This window comes from Struthio camelus, chromosome 5 (genome assembly GCF_040807025.1).
Source record: "Struthio camelus isolate bStrCam1 chromosome 5, bStrCam1.hap1, whole genome shotgun sequence".
NCBI lineage: Eukaryota > Metazoa > Chordata > Aves > Struthioniformes > Struthionidae > Struthio > Struthio camelus.
In genome coordinates this window covers 84,067,767-84,090,791 of record NC_090946.1, presented here as the reverse complement: position 1 = coordinate 84,090,791, position 23,025 = coordinate 84,067,767, and the positions used below count along the sequence as shown (strand labels likewise).

The following is a 23,025-nucleotide window of genomic DNA, read 5'->3' as shown; positions in this document are numbered from 1 at the left end:
GAAAGGATTACTGTGCACATGAGAATACCAAAAAAAAAGTGCTATACGTGTGAATCAAAGCATTAACCCCTTGGAAATAGTGTTTCGCGGTTTTGGTGCATTTAGTGCTTTCATGCTACTCCATGTAATCACTGCCCTTGGTAATGGCCTTGAAAGCTAGGAATTAAATTTTACTGCTGTTGTGCCTAGCTCTTTATTATGCAAAACCTTTTGCCCATGTATCTTACAGAAAAGCCCAGAAGAAACGGGTGCATGGTGGGGTCCCGGGGACGGGCAGACAAGACAGCGCTGCCTGGGCACGGAGCTCGCCTGCAGCTCGCGGAGCACCGGAGGTGCCGGCGGCGGAGCAGGGGTGCGGCAGCAGGAAGCGCAAGCGCCCGGCAGCTGCATGCGGACCCTGCGGTCGGAGATGCAGCTGGCGCCGGAGCCAGGTGCAGCGGGCACTGCCACAGGGCGCTGGAGCTGGGCGCAGCGGGCGATGCCGCAGGGTGAAGCGGGTGATGCCGCAGGGCGCTGGAGCTTGGCGCAGTGGGCACTGCCTCAGGGTGCTGGAGCTGGGCGCAGCAGGCGATGCCGCAGGGTGAAGCGGGTGATGCTGCAGGGCGCTGGAGCTGGGCACAGCGGATACTGCCGCAGGGCACAGCAGGCGATGCCGCAGGGTGCTGGAACTGGGCGCAGCGGGCACTGCCTCAGGGTGCTGGAGCTGGGCGCAGTGGGCGATGCCGCAGGGTGCAGCGGGTGATGCTGCAGGGCGCTGGAGCTGGGCACAGCAGGCCATGCCGCAGGGCGCTGGAGGCGGGCACAGCGGGCACTGCTGCAGGGTGCAGCAGGTGATGCCGCAGGGCACTGGAACTGAGCGCAGTGGGCACTGCAGCGGGCACAGCGGGCAATGCCACAGGGTGCCGGAGTTGGGCACAGCGGGCACTGCCGCAGGGTGCAGCAGGTGATGCCGCAGGGCGCTGGGACCGGGTGCAGTGGGCGCTGCCGCAGGCAGTGGGCAGTAGCTGCTGCACGCTGGCAGGGCTGGAGATGCAATGCGGAGTGAGCGGCCGGGGGCACGGTTGCCCTCTGGGCCGCTGCAGCAGCAGCAGGCTGCTCCCGGTAGATTTACGCTGCGTGTCCTGACACCTGACGAGCTGAGGGAAGGCATCACTAATGAGGCTTTTCTAAGAAATGGTGTTAGAAAGTGGCTGGAGGCAAAACACGACACACAGATTTAAGATGGAGAAGATAGTGCCCGGAGCGTGTGGGGACTCTGCTCTGTCGCCTGGTCGGTCCGGTTCTTCCTGCTTTGTCTAGGGAGCGCTTTGGCCTCCAAACGGCGAGAAATTCCCCGGGGCTGAGATTAACGTTAGGGGTGGCTGCTCACGGTTGAGAGCGAGCGAAGCAGCAGAGCAATGTTCAGCAGGAGTTCACAGCAAGGCGTTCGACAAGAAGAAAAATCTCTCTAAAGTCTGATGTTGAATCTGGTCCCTGGGGCTGGCAACAAAGCTGTTAAAACATCAACACAAAGACCAAAATAAGGTACCAGAAGAGCAAAGTTGTCTCCTTTCTTGCTGTTCTCCCATCAGCTCTGCTGATGCCTTTCGGTGTTATGGGATCATTTCTCAGTGGAAGGATTATTATGAAAAGCGTTTGATGTGTGATCGCTGCAGACTCGGCTCCCGACAAACGGGTGACGGCTGCGGGGAATGTCACCGCGTGTGCAGAGGGCTCAGAAATAGCGCCTCCACCGCGCCGGCGCTGCTTGAGCAGCAGCCAGACTAAGGGACCTCTGCACGGCTCTGCCAGCCCCGGATCCTGCTATTTGTGTGGCTGTTGTGTCAGCGCAGGTGAGCGCCCTGTGCCCAGGGATGCAGATGTGCTGGCAGTTAGCATCGTTATTATGCAGCAGCCGTTATCTTTTCTAGCAGGTTAATATTTGCACTCTTGCTCAGAAATTTAGCTATGCCAGTTCAGTAAATGGTTAAGTAATTAATAAAACAATTAACAAGTTAATTTACTGACAAGGTGGGCATTTTGTCTTGCTATAAAATAATTACTGCTCCATTATCGTAACCGTTTGGCTGACACAATCCCAAAGCGATGCTGAGCGTGAGCTGCGGGAGCCGGGTTTCGCGGCAGACGCAGCCCGCCGGCCGGGGGGCACGGGGCAGCAGGAGAGGCGGTCGGTGGCTCAGCGCCGGTGATCCTGACGGGCGATGCGGCCGAGCTCGTGGTCCCGAGGTGGCTCTGGCTGCCCCAGTTTAGGGGATGTGATGGTACAGCAGGGGTCTGCCCCCGTTAGGAGTGCTCCTCACCGCAGGGTCCTTGCACCGTTGCACCCCCCCATCCCACGTTTCCTTCAGCCTCGGCCTTCGGAGGAAGTGTCCAGACAGGAAAGAAATCAAACCAAAGAGCGTTAAGATATAGAGGAAACAAATCTACAGCCCTCAGGCCATTTTACTCCGAGTTAATGACCTCATTCCCACCTCAGAGGAAAGCTGGCAGGACCTTCTCACTTCTCACCCAATACCCCAAATCCGTCCCTTTTTTATTCTAATTGGCCTGTGCAGGCTGGTCCGGTGAAAGGGGGAAGGACCTGGGACTGGAGGGTCGGACACGTCTCCTGTCCTGGCCACCAGCTGTGCCAGCGACGCAGGAGAAAGCGAGGGAAGGGCTGTCCCGTGCCCCTGCCCTGTGCTGCAGGCTGTCTCAAGATGGGCCAGGCAGATTAAGATTTGCTTTCTGGAGCGTGCTTACCCTGTCGCCCCGTCTGCAGGACAGACCGGACTGAATCTCTGCTCCTGTGTCTGCGCAAAGACCTGAGCTTCGGCAGCGCCGTTAAGTCACCCACCTGAGAGCCTGCTTTAGTCTCCCTTGCACCTCCTTTTCTGCTCTGCTTTTCCCCCATTGCTATTATTATTTGCCGATGTAAAATATTCTCACTGGCTGCTGGAAGGTTGAGCTCGCAGTTTAGCTTGCCAAACTGCAGCACTGTGGTGGTCTTATTTCCTTCTGGAGAAATCCAGCTGATATTCTGCCTCAAACAGAACTGGAGAGGGGCTTTGTGGCTCAGATCAAGGGTCTGCCTGACCCGTGCTTCCTTCTCTGGCATTGGCCATTGGTGGATGCTGCCAGAGAGCCCAAGAGAGCGGGCTGGGTGATGGTGTGCTCCTGTCTCGGGAACACCTTCCCAGCTCCAGGTGCTCAGCAGACGAAGGATTTCCAGGCACCGCTCTGATGCCTGCTCCCTGGTTCTCCACCGGGTTCCCCCGGTTCGGTATCATGAACAGTAGTTATTCTCTCAGCGTTACTGTTCTCGCAGCCATCTCTTGATGAAGACTTCCCATTTATTTGGTCTTCCTTCATGTGGAAGTTGTTCCATTTCCTAACATTCACCTTTTCCACTTTTGCTCTTTGCCTTTCCAAGATTTAGGGGCCAGAGTGGTGCCAGCTATCCCGGATCCCAGGAGGCAGTGAGCTTGCATAGCGGCCCGTAAATTCGCGCCTGTTTCCTCAGGTTCTCCAGCGGTGTCCCCAGGGTGCTCGGTCCCCTCCGCGGCCCCCCCGTTAAATCCCACAGCAAGAGCACGCTAAGAAAACGAAATGAGCTTCTTTCCTCCCCTCAAAACAAACGAGCTGTCAGGACATCAGAAAGAGCTTCCAGCAGCCCCTCCCTGCAGCTGGACGCTCCTTACTGCCCACATACATGTGCGTGTATATAAATATATATATATATATACATATATATGTTATATACGCATGCATATGTGTGTGGTGATTTCGTGTTGGAGTGCGAGGACCTTGTGGCCGGTGCTGCCCCTCTGGGGCGCAGCCCGGACGAGGAGTGATGGTCCCCCCCGCGGTGGCTCTGGGTGTCCGGTGGCGCGCGGAGGAGCCCATGCCAGCCTGGCCGCCCCGGCCCAGCACCCGCAGTGGCTGAGCCCTCCAGCCCTGCAGGAAATCTCTGGGATGGGAGATTTTCTGATCGAAGTGGTTTTGTTCCCGTAGCTGTGTTTTGTGTCCAATTCAGCAAAACCCCCAGGCGTGTTTACAAACCATTGACCTTCGTGAAACCGGAGCTCGGTGTTCGCTGCTTAAAGAGTCTTAGCTGATCGTATGCCGTATTGCCAAGCGTCCCGAGTCCCGAGTACCCCTTTTGTCAGGGCTGCGAGGTGCCGTTTGTGACTGGTGCTGGCTATTTCCCACCCTTCGTGCCAGCAGGTGAATATGCCCAGGTTCTTGACCTTTTCTTCCCCCCACCATGAAATTGCATTTGCAAAGACCTTGAAAATCACAGCTTCTCCTAAGGCCTGGGGGATAGGAACTGCGGTCAGGGGGCTTCTGCCTTGGCCTTATAGCCGAGTCAGATGCAATATTAGCAGCTGGTGCTGGAGCGCTAGCGGTTTCCTGCGTTCATGCTTGCCGCGCGCCCTGCCGCGTGCGGAGGCTCCAGGGCCCTGGGAAGCGTTCCCCAGGTGGTGACGTCTCCCCGATCCCCGGTTTGCGTGCGATGTATTTCGGGAGCGGGAGCGGGCTGGCGCCGGAGCTGCCAGGGCAAAACGGTCCCTGCCCCAGGGCTCGCCCTCCTCGGGGCCGGGCTGCCTGTCCCCTGCGCCCCGGCAGGAGGGGTGGACGGGGAGGACGGCTGCCGGGGGCGGGCAGGCCGCCTCGTGCTGCCCCACGCGCAGCTAGATCGACAGCTGGCTGCTGGAAACTCTTCCTCGAGAGGGTCTTCGTTAGACTCCGATCCGCTCGGCGAGCCGCTCGCCGAAGCCACTTTGGCACAGCCTCGAAGGGTATAAAACCCACAGGGCTAAAGAGAAAGTGCAACGACTTCCAAAACAAGCGGTGCCGACGGGGGAAAAAACCACTCTCAGACACTGTTCTGTAGCTGGAAAAAAGGAATAAGGGCAAGGGCTTCCTCTGGTCTGCAATAGAAACGCCAGCTTGGGAACAACGCCTTCGCTTAGTTGTTTTAAATCGAGGAGATGGTGAGAGAGAAGCAGGGCGGCTTTGCCTGGAGCCCCCAAGGGAGGTGTCCGCCGGGCAGGAGCGACAAGGCGCTTCGCTCCTGCGAGACACCGTTTAGCATCTGTGTACCGCTGAGCTGTGGAGCCAACTGCAGTTTGCCTTGAGGGCTGTGGTTTTCCTGCGGCCCCAGAGCCTCTCGTGAGCAGGTATTCTGCAGGGATCCTCCAGGGACCCGGCGCCCCGTGGAGCTAATGGACAAACTCGGAGAAAGCGCGGTGCAGAGGGAGCTCACGGAGACCACCGGTGCGGGACGGAGGCGTCCACTCACATCTCTTAGCAAATATCCTGAGCAATCTTGAAGTTAAACTTAGAGCAACTTTTTCTGACCTGTGTTTAGTTTTGAATTTTTCTTGTTTCTGTTTAGAACTGAAGATGAGATTTTCTTTTTCTCTCACATGAATCAGGTTGACCAGTAACATAAATTCCCCCTTTTTATAAATCTTGCCTCTCTCATTAAGAGGGTTGATTTATTAAATATTGTCTCTGGACTGCCAGGTAGATTATATACTCAGATTGAATAATTCAAAGTATCAAATGCTATAACAAAATTGACCTAAAACTTTGGTTTTGAGAACCTTTTTTACTTGAATCACAAGTATCATATGGGATGTTTGAATATCCCTATCTTTTTGCAGATGCCAACTAGTAAATGAAAGCAGAACATACCTTCCTAAGAAACTAGCATTTGTCTATTTGTTTTAATGTCGTAATGTGTTTTCTATGTCTTTTTTTTTGTTTGTTTTAAGCAAGTAACAAGATAATACTTTGCTCAGTCCATAATCTGGTTTCTACCGTGAATTGTAAGCTGCGTCACTGTTGTTGTCCCTGGGATTTATTTGTATGAGGAGCAAGGTATGCTGTGAGCGGAGAGAACATACGAGATAGTCTGGATCATGTCTACCAGACCATCATTGATCTGGCTGGGGGAAGCAGTGTTGAATGTGGCTAATTTTCAAGAGAGAAGCATCTTCTTACGCCGGCTAGTCTTTTAAATCACCGGTTTCTGTGTTTTCAACCATCTTCTGAAATATCGGCTGTCCTGGCTGTTGCCACAAGGCAGTGCATTGCCCAGGCCATTTCTGTGAGGAAATGCTCTGCTCTGCTCGGTTTCAGCAAAGGGGTGAAACGTGTTTTCTGCTCCTAATCGAAGGAATGATGTCCAGCCAGAGCAAAACAAGCTGTCCTTGGCTTCTGAGCTGTGGAAGCTCGTAAACTGGAGCACAGGCTTGATACGTTAGGTCCAAGTGTACTTTTGGTGTTTCTATTAATTAATGTTCTGATAAGTGGTGTTAGCACAGTCTCCTCCCTTGGTGTTCCCCGCGGGCATAAATCTGAAAGCATTTGCGCTAGGTCACGTTGCTCCCAGCTTCCTGCGGGAAGCAGCCAGGCTCCTCCAGCACCGAAGTGGTGGCAGAAGTTATTCTTCCTCTTTTCAGGAGGCAGCTGGTTCCTGTCCAATATCCAAGCAGATATGTGTAGAAAATGGGAGAGAAGCAGGGAGAGGAGCGATGCTCCCACTTTTCTCTGCCCTCTCAGATCTCCCCTAGCACTGGCCGACAACAGTTTCCTGAGCTGCAGTTGTACAGGAGTTATGCATGGAGTTGATGGGGTTTGAAAATTGACGTGTTGGTACTGGCTGGTCCTGCGTCTCTGGCATGCAGCTTCTCTGCTAGGAGGATTGTGAGGGTCTTGGAAGAAGGCAGAGCAGAGGCCTGGAAATCTGCCCCCGCAGGATGAAGCTGCTCTGAAGGATACGGTGAGGTGAGGCCGGCAGTCTGGATATACGCGCAGCCCATTTGTACCTACAGCGCAGTAAGGAGTCTCTTCCTCTGGGGTCAAAACTTGATGCAGCCCCTGTCCCCCTTGCTGTGCGGTGGGTGCAGATGCGTCCAAGCCTCCTTGCGCTAGCATTCTCAATCCTAGGTCTCTCCAGGAAGCTCCTCTGGACAGCAAGGGCTCGAATCCAGCTGCCGTAGACGCAGGCTGAGACCCTCAGGCCTGTTGTCCATCTCTGCATGCCTCCAAGTCTCACCTCGGGGGACGCTGGCTTTCCTGCTGGCTCTCCAGGCTCAGCAGAACGCTCCTGACAGGGACACTTCCCGGCTTGCCTGGAGAACACAAAAGGAGTCATACTCTGACAACTAGGGAGCAGTCCAGAATGTGTCCCACAGTCTAATTTCGCTCCTCCGGTGAGCTGCAGCTGGGGATGGCTTTTGCAGGCTGCAACAGGGTGTCTCCAGCCTCTGTCTTCCTGGGTCCCACTTTGCAGGGAGTTTTCCCATGTGAAGGGAGCTGCTGACATCGAATCTCCCTTCCTTTCACCCCTGCACACTCTGCCCTCTACGAGGGGCTCAGTGCCTCTGCACTGATCTGGCGGATCAGAGATGGATGATGTTCCTGCCCCAAGGTTGCTCTTTGCCAGCTTCTTGGACAGAGCCACGCCTGCCGGTGGCGAGTGCTTCCTGCAGAAAGGATGCTGCGCTCTGCAGCGGCCGAGCTCTGAAGCACGCGTGGCTGGCCAAGGCGTAGACACGTTACCCACACGTGGGATGCAGGCTCCCATTTCATACGGGACACACTGCAGTCCTTCCTCTGGTTGAACTGCAAGGCGAGGTCTGGCTCGACAGCTTCCCGCAGGGAGCAGGGTTCAGCTGGGGCTGCGGTGGCCTGCCGCGCTCTCCACGCAAAAGCAGCCTTGAGGCCGAGGTAAAGGTAAAAAGGAGCAAGTTGCTTGTAATAAGCACTAAGTCGGTTCTCGGCACGGGAAGAGGCTCCCTCTGGATTTCTTCTAGCCAAAACTCTTCTGAGTTTCTCGAAGCAAGTGGGCTCTGCGTGCAGATGCCTGCTGGGTGCTCAGGTGGCAGGGAAGCAGAAGCTGCTTCTGCCACGGAGACGTTTAACATCGTAGCAGGGTAGTGTTCAGAAATTAACGGCTGAGTTACTGAGGCACAAGAGAGAAGTAGGCGGAGGAGGCAGAAAGAACAAAACGTGGAAAACCTGAGTGAGACTTCCCAGTGGGGCAGATCAGGAGAGCTGCCCCACCACGGTAATAGGCTCTCTCAACTTCATGGAGTTTTTAATTGTCTTGGGGGCTCCTGGAGCTGCCTACACCATCCTCTGCAAGTGAGATCCAGCTCCTTCCTGCCTCCTTCCCTCCCCTCCCTTCCCTGCATAGCCGTGCTGCAGCGTGCCCCAGTCTGCCCCTGGGCGTGGGGCCGCGCCATCTCCTCAGCGCTGCGGTGGATGCATCTTGCCAAGGCCGGAGTCACCCCTGTGAGCTGGCGTTACCACCTCTGCTTCCATGGTGCTATGCCGCAGCCCTTGGTGTCCCATGGCTGACCTGCCTCTGGCCAGAGGACGTGCAGGAAGTGCTTCCAGCACATGGGCCCATGTTCACCCTTCACATCCATCCTGCGCTCCTCGTTAGCGTTTGCCAGAAGCCCAGGCTTTTGTCCAAGCTTGTCGGGGTTCTGGCTAGCAGTTCGTAGCTCCTTCCTGCGTCACGACTGTCCCTCGCCCCAGCCCCGACTCACCACCCACTGGCAGTATCACTTGTCAAATTGAGCGCAGAACAACAAAGCACACATCTTCATCATCTAGCAGTGTGCAGCAGAGATCCCCAAGTTAGCCCTGAGCCATCTAGCTCCACAGCTGGTAACAATATGGGGATATTCTTGTGGCCCTGCTCCAGAACTAATTAGTTAATTAAAGGCGAGGCTAATTGTCTTGGCTTTCGTTAACAGCCTGGGCAAAGCCCGGCGTTCATGTGGCTTAGCTGAGCTCCAGCCCAGGGAGGCTCTCTGCATGTTAGTGCCCAAGAAGGGCAGGATGAAGCAGAGCAGGTGGTGCAGAAATGGAAGAGTTCATTTTTATCTTATTTGCCAAACAAACTCCCTGAAATGGTAGAAGAGGAAGGTTCTGGCAGCTCTGAGAGCATGAAAAAGGGGAAGCAGGGGCAGCCCAAGTGTCAAATACAGCCATCTGTCTCAGTCATGAGTTAGGCATGGTATTCATGGACCCCAGCAGCGTCGTATCTGCTGTGGGATTACGGACACGGGCCATCACCCGCGCTTGTAATGGGGAAACTGTGCTGTTTGGGGACATCCGAGAGCGGCAGGTCAGCCAGCCTCCTAGACAGGAGGATGAGTCTTGGGTGAAAAACAGCATATAGAAAACATCTGTACTTATTTTGGCTCCAGACAAGCTTGGGCAACACTGCATTTTCATGTGCACCTAGAGCTAAGAAGAGCTGCTGACACAATATGTTCCACTAATTCAGTTAGTCAGAAGAAGGTTGGGATCCCAGAGGCTGCTTGGGGCTTAATTTGCACTCAGATGACCTGCCCTCTCATAGCCTTTACGTAAAATTGCAATTGGAGGACCCAAAGTTTGTTCTACTCTGGCCTAAGCATGTGAGTAAGGTGGTAACTTACTGAGTCTGAGTGGGGCCTCTGTCAAGCTAGCCCTTAGCTAGTGGTAGAAACAGGTACCTGAGTGTACGGCAGAGAGAAGGGATTCAGGTCAGGTATAGTTCAGGTCTGCATTTTCTTATGCCACCCTTTTATTTTGCAACAGCATTTCCAAGCAATCAGAAACTTTGCAATTTGCTTTACTTAAATTAACCTTTCTGGTTTTATTTTAATCTTGAATGGCTCTTTAAATGAGCTTGGCTGAATCCAAAAAACATTGAGCATATTACTTTTACTGCAGCTGCAAATCTAAATTAGCAATATTAAGTCAGTAAATCTAAGTTAGTAGGTTGTCCCCAAATCAAGACAGTTTGGGAGTGTTAGCAGTTGTGGTGAGTATGCCAACAAGCTGGAAGAGTCCATGTTGAATGTGGTATATGGAAGATCTAAGTAAAAAGAGAAAAACTGCATGTGGAAATGGTGGGTGGCAACCCACAGCTATGGGATATACCCTATTGTTCCACTGACTCACAGCCATTGTTTCAGGAGCAGGTCAGGAGAACGTACTCTGGGAGTCACCGGCTGCATTTCTAACACGTTATATTAAACAGGTTATTTTTGCAGTGCTGCTTTAGCCCCTGATCAGTATCAAAATTCTCCTTTAATTTTATTTTCAGCTGTGGAATCATCCCAATGTATAAAGCTGACACAGAAGATATGATATTTAATCCACGAAATGTATTTAAACATTGTGCCTCAAGTTTGTTTGCTGGCAAAATTAATGCAAACAGTTGTTCTCAACAGAGGTGCAAAAGGTTTCATTGTAAAATTTTACAATTTCTGACAAGAGCAGTCTGCCTCCCGTGACTTTAAAGAAAAGGGAAACAAATTTAATTGGTACATTTATAGAATGGCCAGTTTTCCCTGAAGGAGTCCAATATAAATTGGTGCAACACTGGATTCTATAGCGAACAAATTACACTCTCAGCTGGCTATAGAAAGTAAATTTGTTTTTATATCCTTTTCCAGTTGTCAGATAAATACTGATTCTCCTCAGCAAGCGTTGCTGGAGCGTGATAGGCCAAAAGATTGATGTTGTGATGAATGATCGTTTTCTAGTCCCCGGGATCCGTGCTCTTCTCTGTTTGGAAGGACATTACGCCAGCTCCCTATTCCTGTGGGAAGAAAACCCTCTGCGCTTGCAGAGTTGTCCATATCTTGATAAGGCAACAGTTAATTTATGAAGTTGGTAAGCATACTAAGCAAGCATGAATATATTGACAGTATCAGTAACACATGCATTTTGGGATTTCACCAGGGGAGTTGGGATGATTCCCAACACTAAAATAACGGTAGGCCGTGCTTTCAGTGGTGTAGTCCTTTTTGAACTTAAAAAACTGACAGATGAAGATCTCTTTTTTTAGTGGAGACTTGAAGGTTGGCGTCGGTAGTCATGAAAAGCTATAGTTTCCATAAGAATCAGGAAAAAATAAGATATTTGATTGGTCTGAAAAGCAGGCTTTAGAGGCTGTTTTCACTCATCCTCTTTGCAGGTCTTGGCTCTTAATTTTGCGTGGCACCGTGGGACTGGACGACAGGAGCACTAATTACTGTTCTGGCGTTAGAGGTTAACTGTAAGCTCCTGTTATAGTTAGCTGTGAAACTTTATTTTATTCTGGATGATTTTTCATAGTAGATTTCTAGGATGATGACATGTTTGAATAATCCCATCTGTACATATATAATGTTATCAATCCCAAAGTGAGCTGAGCATTTCAATTCAAATGTGGAGTCCCACTGAAATCAGTTGCTTTACAACTTTGCAAGATTCCATCTTAAATACTTAAATATTTCTCAGAAGGACTGTGCTGCTTCTCGTGTTCCTTGTTTTTTGGAAGAGGGAAATATGTAGGAATTTATCCCTCCTTTTTTTTTTCCATGAACCTCTAAGTGCTGTTTTGGAGGTTTCTGATCTTCCATGTTTGGAAATTGGCAGTGTAGCACTTCCAGAATTTTTAGAATAGTCACTGATAGATGATTTTGTTTAACTGGTGTGGGCACTGTTGTTATCTGCTTTGTTTTCATACTCTGTGAGAATCTTGGATCTAGCAATATAAAATATAAGGTTAATTGAACTGTCAGAATTTCTAGGATGAGAATGCAGCCTTGCTGGCTGTGGCATTAGAGAAAACAGCAATAATCTAAAATTAGCCTATGTTCCATTTTTATTTAGATCGCTGTTGTTGTTGGGGTTTTTCTTGCTCTTTTAATTTGTATTTTTGTTTTTGAATGACATAAAATAGCTCTTTTTGAATTTATTTTGAAAATAACATTAAGAGTTTGTGTTCGGTGGAAATGCTTATAAACCGATTGAATTGTCATGCTTTGGAGGCCACTGAGAGGTTTAGCTTAGCAAGTAAAGTGCACGTGAAACATCCCTTGTATCTCCAACGCGTAAATGGCATTATCATAAAGTAACTCCAGATCACGAGGTCAAGAACATCCATTTGAAAACTCAGTGAATGGAACGCGGGTGTATTGCAAGTCTGAGATGCGACTTCAATTCAGTTGAAGTAGAAGAAGCTTCAAAAGGTCCTGCTGATACAATGCACAGTGTCACCAACCCTTACCAAATTGCTTTGTGATTTGCATATAAATAGGTATAAGTGTGTATATATGTGTATGTAACAGATGTGAATATCCATAGTTCTTAGGGAAGATACTATGGAAGTTCTTATGGCAGGATATGGAAGAAATCAGGTAATTAAATGAGAATGAAACATGGTTATATGAACCTCAGCTTCATGACTTGACCCTAGATGGTTTGTTGGCTTTTTTTATTATTCTGATGCTACGTTTGCTTATCTTGTAGATCTTAACAGAAATTTGTTCTCTCTTTCAGGCTCTTGAACCTGATCTACAATGGAAAAACTGCTTTTGTATCTGCTGTTCATTGGCATAACAGTGAGAGCTCAGATCTGCCCAAAGCGCTGTGTCTGTCAGATTTTGTCTCCGAATCTTGCAACCCTTTGTGCCAAGAAAGGGCTCTTATTTGTTCCACCAAACATTGACAGGAGGACTGTGGAATTACGGCTGGCAGACAACTTTGTTACAAATATTAAAAGGAAAGACTTTGCCAATATGACCAGCCTTGTGGACCTGACGTTATCCAGGAATACAATAAGTTTTATTACACCTCACGCATTTGCTGACTTGCGCAATTTGCGGGCTTTGCATTTGAACAGCAACCGATTGACTAAGATCACCAATGACATGTTCAGTGGACTCTCCAACCTTCATCACTTGATACTTAACAACAACCAGCTGACTTTAATTTCTTCCACAGCTTTCGATGATGTTTTAGCTCTTGAGGAATTGGATTTGTCTTATAACAATCTGGAAACCATCCCGTGGGATGCTGTGGAGAAGATGGTTAGTTTGCACACTCTCAGTCTAGACCACAATATGATTGACCATATTCCTAAAGGGACCTTCTCCCACCTCCACAAGATGACCAGGTTAGATGTCACTTCTAACAAACTGCAGAAGCTACCACCTGATCCTCTCTTTCAGCGAGCTCAGGTACTAGCAACCTCAGGAATTATCAGCCCCTCTACTTTTGCATTAAGCTTTGGTGGAAACCCTTTGCATTGCAATTGTGAGCTTTTGTGGCTGAGGCGTCTTTCCAGAGAAGATGACCTGGAGACCTGTGCTTCTCCTCCGCTCTTGTCTGGTCGGTACTTTTGGTCAATCCCAGAGGAAGAGTTCCTATGTGAGCCTCCCCTCATTACTAGGCACACCCATGAGCTGAGAGTCCTGGAGGGCCAAAGGGCAACACTGCGTTGTAAGGCCCGAGGGGATCCAGAACCCGCAATTCACTGGATTTCACCTGAGAGCAAACTTATTTCAAATGCAACAAGGTCTTTGGTGTACGATAATGGAACGCTAGACATCCTTATAACGACTGTAAAGGATACAGGTTCTTTCACCTGCATTGCTTCCAATCCAGCTGGGGAAGCCACACAAACTGTGGACCTTCATATAATCAAACTCCCTCATTTGCTGAATAGTACTAATCACATCCATGAGCCTGACCCTGGTTCCTCAGATATCTCAACTTCCACCAAGTCAGGCTCTAATGCAAGCAGTAGTAATGGGGAAACTAAAATCAGCCAAGATAAGAAGGTAGTAGTGGCAGAAGCAACATCGTCGACTGCTCTGCTGAAATTTAATTTTCAAAGAAATATACCTGGAATACGTATGTTTCAAATCCAGTACAATGGTACTTACGATGACTCACTCGTTTACAGGTAAGACAGATCCAACCAAACCTGCACTTAGTGCTCCATCAAGCTGTTTTGTATTGATTTATTAATGCACTGTTTCATTATAGTACGTTATTTAGGTGTGGTTACAGCAGCACTTAGGCTGATCAGAGCCCTACCCTAAGAAGCAGATGGTGGGAGGCTTGTGAAAGGCTAATGCAATTTTTAACTTTAATTTTTTAAATAGGGAAATTACTTTGAATGATGTTATTTTTAGATAATCCAAACGGACCTCTAATCCTCTAAAGTAATCTGATTAGCAGAAGGATTGTAAAGTTAGGTGAGTTAAATGGATCTTAACACTTGCAATTTTTTGAAAACACAAGAGAAAGACGTCCATAAACGTGTTCTTCTTTACACTTTGTGGTTGAATCAGCAGTGTTTGTGCTGGAGGAGCACGGAGAGGCATTGTGCACGTGGGGCGGATTTGTTTTGAAACTTGGATGTAACAGTCGCACCAGTTGCAAACAGTTGCAAAACTTTTTTTAATGATTTCATTTACATTTTTGGTTTGATTGCTCTCATAAGGTGCTCTGCACCGCCCAGCTGTGCAGCGGGAGCTCTGCGCTGAACAGTGCCGTGGCGGCCGGCGAGGAGCTGCGCGTGGACGCGCAGGCAGTGCCGGAGGTGCTGTCCGCCAGCAGCCGGCAGTGTGCGGGTGGCTCCAGCGTATGGGTGGGCAGGCGACCGCGCGTCGGTCTAGTTTATTCACGCTGGTTTCCTTATCCCCTAGAATGATACCTCCCACAAGCAAAAGCTTTCTGGTCAACAACCTGGCCGCTGGGACTGTGTATGACCTGTGCGTCTTGGCCATCTACGATGACGGGATCACCTCACTCACTGCCACCAGGGTTGTGGGGTGCACGCAGTTCACGACCGAGCAGGATTACGTGCGCTGCCATTTCATGCAGTCCCAGTTCCTGGGTGGGACCATGATTATCATCATCGGTGGGATTATTGTGGCCTCCGTGCTCGTGTTCATCATCATCCTCATGATCCGCTACAAGGTGTGTAACAACAACGGGCAGCAGAAGGCAACCAAGGTGAGCAACGTGTACTCACAGACCAATGGGGCGCAGATCCAAGGCTGCAGCGGGGTGCTGTCCCAGTCGATGTCCAAACAGGCGGTGGGGCACGAGGAGAGCATCCAGTGCTGCAGAGCTCCCGCTGAGGCGGTGGCGCCGCTGTCAGACACTTGCTCGAGCCAGGACTCCACCACCACTACCTCTGCTTTGCCTCACACGTGGACTTCTAGCACTTCTGTCTCACAAAAGCAGAAGCGAAAGCCTGGGCCAAAGCCAAGCAGCGAGCCGCCGAGTGAAGCTGTCACGAATATCGAGTCCCAAAACACTAACAGAAATAACTCCACGGCTCTGCAGTTAGCTAGCCGTCCCCCTGGCTCTGTCAAAGGGGCTCCCACGTACAAAAGAGCACAATCAAAGCCAAGTAAGTTTCTCACTTTGCCAGCTGACACATCCAGAGCAAAGCGCAGGTTCTCCCTGAATGGAGAATTAATGGAATACCATTGTCACGGTAACTCCCCGAACGCAGGTGGATTATGGTCTAAAAGGAGCATGTCTATGAATGGGATGCTAATGCAGTCAGACAGTTCTGATGTGGATAGTGGAAAAGCAACTTTCTCGAGTTCTGAGTGGATATTGGAAAGCACTGTGTGACCTGCTTTTTTAATTTTTATTTTAATGAAAAACAAAACACCAAACGTTGTGTGAAACTCCCTCTCCTGGGAAATTGGATTTGGAATTCCACTGTTGTCTCGCTGATTAAAGCCTTGTTCATGCAGGGTTCTGTATAAGCCACCCAGTGCACACCGACCCGTTTTTAGTTAATTTTCATTTTATTTCATTTAATAACAAAACCGAAGGCAACATTCAGAGATTAAAAAAAAAAATACAAAAAAAAAATTAAGGGGTGAAAAAAGCATGAAACAGCACCAGTGCCTTCCCTACTCTAGGACTGGCTTCCTGGTTCTGCAGTAGCAGAAAACAAAAGAGAGAGTTTTCACAGAAAAAGCCTTTTATAAAGGAAATGAAATTTCCTCCAAGCTAACATATAACCACTTCTGGATCAATCAGTAAAACGGTATTTTTTAAAACGGTCAGACTGTATATTTCTTTTCAGTGACAATGGTGTTGCCTTTGTTTTTAGGCAAATGCTGTACAGAAACAACAACGCCGTGTTGTTATGTTGTGTAAAATAAAATATTCACTCCGTACCCAGCCAGCGTTGCCGTGACTGCCGGGCTCCCGGGGCGTGCTGGGCTCCCGCCGGCCGCGGCGGCTCCCCGGCGGCGCCGTGCGACCCCTCGTTCCCCGTCGTCCGTGCAAAACGGTCGGTGTGCCGCGGCTCTCGGAGCGCTGCGTGAGGCCCCGGCGCCCCCAGTGCCCCCTGCCCCCTCGCTCAGGCCGAGCGACAACATGGCCGCCGCCCCCCCCCGCCCGGTGGACCCACCGAGGCCTAAAATGGCGGCGGTGCTGCGCAGGCTGCCCGGCGGCGCAGGCCGGGGCGAGCAGTGGCGCGGCGGAGGGCCAGCGGCGGGCAGCGCTGGGGCCACCCTGCTCCTGCTCTCGGGCGCGGGTCCGCCGAGCTGCCGGCCTCGGCGACGGCGGGCGCCCGGCCGAGCGCAGTGACGCCGCCGGGCCGGCGGCCGCGGTTCAGCCGGGACTGACGGTTGTCAGGATGATGATGATGGTCCTCAGATTTTTTCCTCGACCGTATTTTTTGGGCGTGTTTTCGTGTAGATGCTGCAGTGCACTTAGGTCTGTGTAGTCCCTGCGCGCGATGAAGAGACGGGGAGACGGCCTGACCCTTGCAGTAACGCGGTGTGTGGCTGCGGCGCCTGGGGGATAGAAGCGTTTCAGGCCGCTGTCTAACGACACAACTCTATGGCGATAGGCGATAGCAGTTCAAAAACCCACGCTGTGCGGAGGACAAAAACGCTTCCGCTGCCGTGCTCTTTCTAAAGAAAATTTTACAGTTAATATTAATCAAAACTCATTTGGGCATCCTGTTTAAATCAGAGACAGCACAACTGAGCAATTTGGATGACTGCTTAGATGCCAAATACTAATATTAGCATGGTCTTTGCAACCGTTACAGCAACAGGATAGTTGCATTTTATATCCCGCGTGCTCGTGCTTGGCAGAAGCGTAACCCCGGAGGAGCCGGGAGACGTCCTAGCCCGGCCAGCAGGCCGATCCTGCGACGGGCACGGATGGGGACACGCGGTACCGGGTGACTCCTCTTCTCTTAGCCGTAACGTGCTGCACCCTCTGCGTTCTTCCTGTCTGTCTTGGGAAAAAAAAAATCTGGGTGGGGGTTGTAAAGGACTTTAAAAAGGGGGCTGTTTCTTTTTTAAAAAGTGCATTTTTTTCCTTTGGAAATGCAGGCACCAAAAAGCAAACTAAGCCCCAAAATTAGAATACTCATTTCCTGATGGAAAAGTTAAAAAAAAAACAAAAATCCCTCCTCAGATTTCTCGGCACGTTTACATTCTTACGGTGGGGATATATGCATAGAAGTTAGCTATTAAAATAATGTGCCGTTGGAGATAGCAATATATTTATCCAAGTTCTGATAGTCTAAAAAGGAAGGTGTTGTGCCGTATGTTAAAAATGAGTACTTAAACGGTCCACTGAGGAGCTAGATCTCTGGAGACAGTACCTTCACTTAGATAAGGAGGTAGCTTTAAAGGTTTTCTGCTGAGGTCGTTTTAATCATGTGCATTTAAAAAAATATCAGATGACAATGCTCTATGTTGTCTCAAATTGGAAGTAATATGTGTCTAATGTTTTGTGAAAGTGCTAAAGTATTAATAGTTTCTTGGAGTTTAGGGGATTTTATTTTTATATTTTTAATCTTCTGTTCAAAGGAATCAGTTTTATAGACATGAAGCTAAGAATTCCATCTACCGTAGGTTTGTTTAAGCAGCGCAGAAGGACCGTATGTCACTGTGTTCGATTTAATTCTGTGATGATATTGTAGAAATAGTGAGACCTGGACCGCAGAGAGGTTCTTCTCATGCAGCTTTCTCTCTTCATCGGAGAAAAGAATGTCCCTTGTATATGCACTGGGCATTAAATCTGTGCCGTTTCCGCTGTAATAAATGTGCGGCGGGATGTTTCATTTTACGCAGGCTTGCTTCGTTCAAACTGTGGACTGCCCTGCGAAGGAGGAAATTCTCTGTCCTTTCTGTGCTGCAAAACCAGAGGTTGCCAACAATTTGAGCCAGGAAAAAGTGCTGAGGTAGTCTCTGATCAAAAGAATAGCATTTATACATATTTGTTCAGAGTAAAACACTGGAAACTCCTCTGATGCTCCAGAAATGAAGAGAGGAGCGTAATAAAAGGAGCAGAATGTCCCCATGGCGGGTGACCCGTACCGACACACGGGAGAGTCCTGGCGGCGCTGGTGCCTCGTGGCCGGGCTGGTGCTGAGCGTTGGCGGGGCCGGGGGCCGGGGGACGTGCACCGCGCTTGGCCAGCGGGTGGGGATCCGCGGCGGCCCGGAGACGGCCGGTCTGCCCTTGCGGCGCTCGGCGGCGGCGGCGTGGCGGCCAGGCGGTGTCCGTCCTCCGACGCAGCAGAGGAGGGGAGGCTGCTTCGGAAATTTGTCTGCTCGTATGAACATTTCCAGCCCATGCTTCCTCTTACCTCTTCCTAAGTATGTTCCTGAGCCTTTTTTCCAAGCGAACTCGTTCTGTTCGAGCGAGTTGGTACAACTGATGTTTTGGGCGGAGAAGCAGGGTTTTGCGTTGGTCGTTTCCCGCGCTGCCTCTCTGCTTCTGTGCGGGGCCGGCTCTCTGCAGTGAATACACGGCGCTGTTCAGCTCCGGGCGCAAACGTGGCTTTACTTCTGCCAACGCGTTTTAATTTGCTCGCAAGCCCTCCCCAGGCACCCGTGCGAACCTGCAGCGAGGACGAGCGCGTGGGTGAAGCCGGCCGCGCGACGCGTCCCTGGCAGAGGGCGTTTGACGCGCCAGCCGGGAGCCCCGCGCGTCGGCCACCCCGAACCGCCAGGCCCGTCGCTGGAAGGGGTAATGCTGAAACCTTCGTTTTCTGCGTGGGCGTAAGCGGCAGCGCAGTAGGTCGGCCGTGCCCTGGGAGCCCCTCGGCGCGGCAGGGGAGCGCCCGCTCCGCCGGCGGCGAGAGCAGCGGCAGACACCGTGCGCGGAGCAGCGGCGCGTTTTTGTCCTCCGTAATTACTGCAGCAAGCAGAAATAACGGTCACAGTCTCTGTCGCTTACTTTCGCTTCTCTTTTTATTAATTAAGAGAAATTGTGGAAGCTAGCAGGAGAATTGCAGCAGCTTTCAGCCCGGCAGTATCCCCGGGAAGTTTGCTGTCCTGTTCTGTTGCCGCGCTGCTTGGGACGAGTGAGACACTATTACCCTGCTAAAGCAGCGGCAACAACAAAATCCCACAGTTCCTTTCCCACGGTAGCTTAGTGAGTAGTTTTCAGGTAGGTCAAGTTTCTAATTTAAAAAAACAAAACACAACATGCAAATGCAAAGTCAGTAGGGTCCCGCGTTCACGGAGAACATTTCCCCAACGTTTTCCCTTTGCAAATCCGTGTCGGCACACCTTGTAGGTTGGCGCTGGTTGGGACAAGTAACGTGCCGCAGTGAAACGTTGATGAATGAGGTCCCCACATGCTGCTGCTGTTACCAGCTCTAGCCTGTGGCGCTTTCTCTTGTCGTCTGTTCAGAGACACGGCGTTTCCTTGTCGTAGTGATGACGCACATTCCTCTATACCACCATTTTTAAGGAAACGGTCTAGCGGCCTGCAGGAAACCTTTCCTTCCGTACAGCTAGCAGTAGCAGGCAGAGCTCAGCGCTGGCCGTTAACGTGGCGTCGCGGCGCGAGCCTGGGCAGCTGGGCGTATGCGTCCCGCCCCTCGCCGCTGCCCAGCCGGCGGGCTCTGTCCTTGCAGGTGCCCGAACACCGGTTACGTCCCTAACGCCTCTGCAGCGCTCTTACCCTGCCTGCCACTCTCCGAGCCCTCCAGGACCGAAACATCCCTCCTCGAGCCGCGAGCAAAGCAGCCGGGTCAGCCGAGTGCCCCATGCTCCCGGCAGGGCCCTGCCTCCGTCTGCGCGGCTGCGGGAGGGCAAATTGCATTAGCCGTTTATATTTGGAGTGTCAGATTAAATCAGTACTGTAAATAAGAATAAATATACCATATTCTGACTTTCAGTATTTCAATGTGGCTGTGATCTTGCTTTCGTAACAGTGCAGGCATCCAAGAAAAGAAGTGTGCAAGTTACTGGGGATCAATAAGTACAGGTTGAAGCATCTGCTCTTTGGCATAAATAGTACAAGACCAACACAAGGCAAATCCTCTAATCGTGCTGATGGTATACTTTGACTATGATTGATTTGCTCACAAGAACCGGGTGCGAAGGCTGCTGCTATTGAAGGAAGGAAGCTTAGCTTGCAGGGAAGGAAATGGGAAAAGGAGAAAAATCCCAAACATGGCAAATAGCTGGCTGCAGAGAGACCCCAAATTAGCAACTTTGCTCATATGAAATTAAACAGGAAAAGCTCCACTATCTATGTTGTGCTCGAGCAAACCGTGTCACCTCAGATCATTTTCAAGTGCTCTCTCTGCATGTTAGGAGGCATTGCTTCTCAGCTGGCTGGAGCTTTAGACCAAGGTAGCGCGTCTAGCTTGATGCTGAGCTGCTTTTCCTCCTGGACTGCCAGCTCTGCGTGTAGGTGGCAGATGGCTTCTCTGGAGGCTTCCACCCCTTCCCTCCTGATGCACAGACCCCTGCTTTGCTGCCAGCCCTGAGCCATACAGGGGCAGCTGTGGCTGTTTAGCAGGTAATGTGCTCTCACATGCTGAAAACAGGACAGCAGGCAAAGAGGCTCTGATTTATCTGATTTTCTTCCCTGAGCTTATGGCTAGCATGGTGCAAATGAAGAAGAGTGCTCCTTGTCACTCGTGTTAAATGTAGCCCACGAGTGGTGCAGGAGGCCTCTCCGGTATGTGTGCACCATGCACCCTACCATGAGACCTCTGGGAACTGCAGGCAATGGCAATTATTTGCGTGGAAATACTGTCATTATCTGTGCTGACCTGCTCAAACCTGAGAGACATATTAGAAAAAAAAATCCTGCTGGCCGTGCTCTGAAGACACTTTCTCAGGAAGGTCAGTACTGCTGCTGCACAGAGGCTTGGCCAGCAGGTTGGTCCTCACCGTACAGATTCTCCTGGCCTCATCTGACTCCTGTTTCCTTTGTCATGTTGAATCTTCTTTATGGACGGCTACTTTGGTGCTGGAGCTGCATGGGTAGGTGTTAGGTGAGGAGACCAGGACCAAGAGGTCTGTCTGGGGGGGTGGGGGGGAGGCACCTCAGCAGAAGCTCTAACCTCCCAGCAAGCCCAGTATCTCCAGGGATTTTGTGTGCAAGCCATACAATCCTTCTGCAGGGAAACTGTCATTTAGAGAGGGAAATGAGAAGGAAGCCCGGGGTGACCAGCTGGGCAGCCCCACCATGGGGCCCCATTGGCTGCCCCGCGGGGAGCAGAGGACGCGGCCAGCGCCCTCCCACCACTTCGGTGAGCACCTGAAACACTGCTTCAGGCAGCATATCTGTAGGCAGCTGGGAGAGCTGTAACCCTCAGCAGACCAAGAGTGACGTTGAAACAGGGTCTCTAGTTTGCATTGAGTGCTGCAGCTGCAGCCTTCCGTTTCCAAAGGTAAGTAATTGTCCTAGGGGTGGCAGGGCAAGGCCAGGGTGCTGCCGCTGGCGTGACTGCAGAGGAGGCAGTGGTCTTCTTTCATGGAAGGTGACTATGTTGCCTGTGTGGTGTGCTAAGTCACTGGTGCCTTTGATGCAAACACGGGGGGAGCTCAGTAAGGACAGTTTTGAACCTGCACATTCTCCTTGAAGTGACTTTTTCACTTATTCTTAAACCTCATGAAGGCAAGTGCCAGACCTGTGCCCACTTGCTGCTTCTTTTTGGTGTTTTCAGTTCCGTGCAAACCTCTAAAACTGCATGAAGACTTGGAAGCCCTACCATAAAACAAGGGCTGCCCGTGCTTGACCTCAAAGAGGTCAGAAGCAAAGCCAGAGTTTGTAAAATTTTCTGGCCCTGGACCAGGGAGTTTTCCCTGGTTCCTTTTTGTTTTATGTGTTTAATTTCGACTTTTGCAGCGAGCACCGCTTCCAGCCGTCGCGGGGGCCGGCGGGGTGGCGGCGGCCGCACGGGTCACTCTCGGCGCGGCGAGCGGCAGGAATGCTTCTTCGGTGGACCGGTTTCTCCCCGTTAGTCCTGAGCTCTGCCTCGCACGCGCCGCGCTTGCGTCGGACCGACGCGGCGCCGAGGCCGGCTGGAGCCGAGCCCTTTGCTCGCTCTTTCGTTCAGGGCGGGCTGGACGCGCAGCCCCTCGCCCTTCGAGCTGCTGCGAGGGCCGGCCGGCTGCCTCGGGCTGGCCCGCCGGACCGCCGCGCCGGCCGGCCGGGCGGCCGCGTCCTGCCCTGCGGCCCCTCACCGCCTCTGTCTTGTTTCTGTGCGCAGGCGCCGGGGCCGGTCCGCGGGACGCCTGCCCTCTCCCGCTCCCTGGAAACGCCGCCGCTGACGCTTCGACTCGGCAAAAATCAATCCGATTCCAGCTCGCCGAGGAGTGATTTGCTGAACCGGGCTCACCCCCGCCGAAACTTTTATTGGAAGCTGCAGCCGAAGCCCAGAGGCCGCCAAGGTTGGCTGCATCAGACAGACTTTCTTTCCCAGTTCACGGATTCGTCGTCTCCCATCTGCCACATTAATCCCACATACCTTTTTTTCTGGTGTTAGAGGTTTTTATAAAACTAAAAACAATAATGATGAAAAATTTGGTGGCAACAGCTTCAGTATAAGTCATGTTAAATGTTGCCGGTGGTGAGTTCACAGACTGTAAATGTGGTAGCTTATATCACCATAACAAATAAATGTTTTACTATGATGGAGCTGACATGTTGGCTGATTTAAAGGGTTTTGCCAAGGAGCAGCAATGCTCTTGGTACCTTGAGGTGGCTTTTCTCCACCGCAGGTCCCCGAGCCGTTCGGTGACCAGTCCTCAGTGGCGTGCTGGCGGTGACAGGTTCGTGCAGCACCACAGCGTGTCAAGGGCAGCAGTATGGCTGGCTCGTTGGAGGAAGGGCAGTCAGGTGGCCCCAGAGCTTTGCGCGCTGCCCGAGAAGGCACCTGCTGCCGTCCCATGCCAGTCACCCTCAGGGACGGGACCTTGCAGCAGGACTTGCACTGGGATGG

At 51.4% G+C, this 23,025-nt stretch overlaps 1 protein-coding gene across 7 annotated transcripts in view; it reads left to right on the top strand.

Moving 5' to 3' along the window:
* Positions 1 to 22,720, top strand: part of LRFN5 (leucine rich repeat and fibronectin type III domain containing 5) — a 73,630-nt gene extending 50,910 nt beyond the window's left edge. For 5 of the 7 annotated variants that reach the window (XM_068947634.1, XM_068947633.1, XM_068947631.1 and 2 more), the window contains exons 2-3: positions 12,328 to 13,735; positions 14,484 to 15,987. In XM_068947634.1, coding sequence (XP_068803735.1) covers positions 12,348 to 13,735; positions 14,484 to 15,426 — 2,331 coding nt within the window. In that variant the 5' untranslated portion in view covers positions 12,328 to 12,347 and the 3' untranslated portion in view covers positions 15,427 to 15,987. Of the gene's footprint in view, positions 1 to 10,487; positions 10,675 to 12,327; positions 13,736 to 14,483; positions 15,988 to 22,293 lie in introns of those variants that run through there. The other 2 variants (XM_068947637.1, XM_009682306.2) reach the window with 2 other exon arrangements.
* The last annotated feature ends 305 nt before the right edge of the window (positions 22,721 to 23,025 follow it).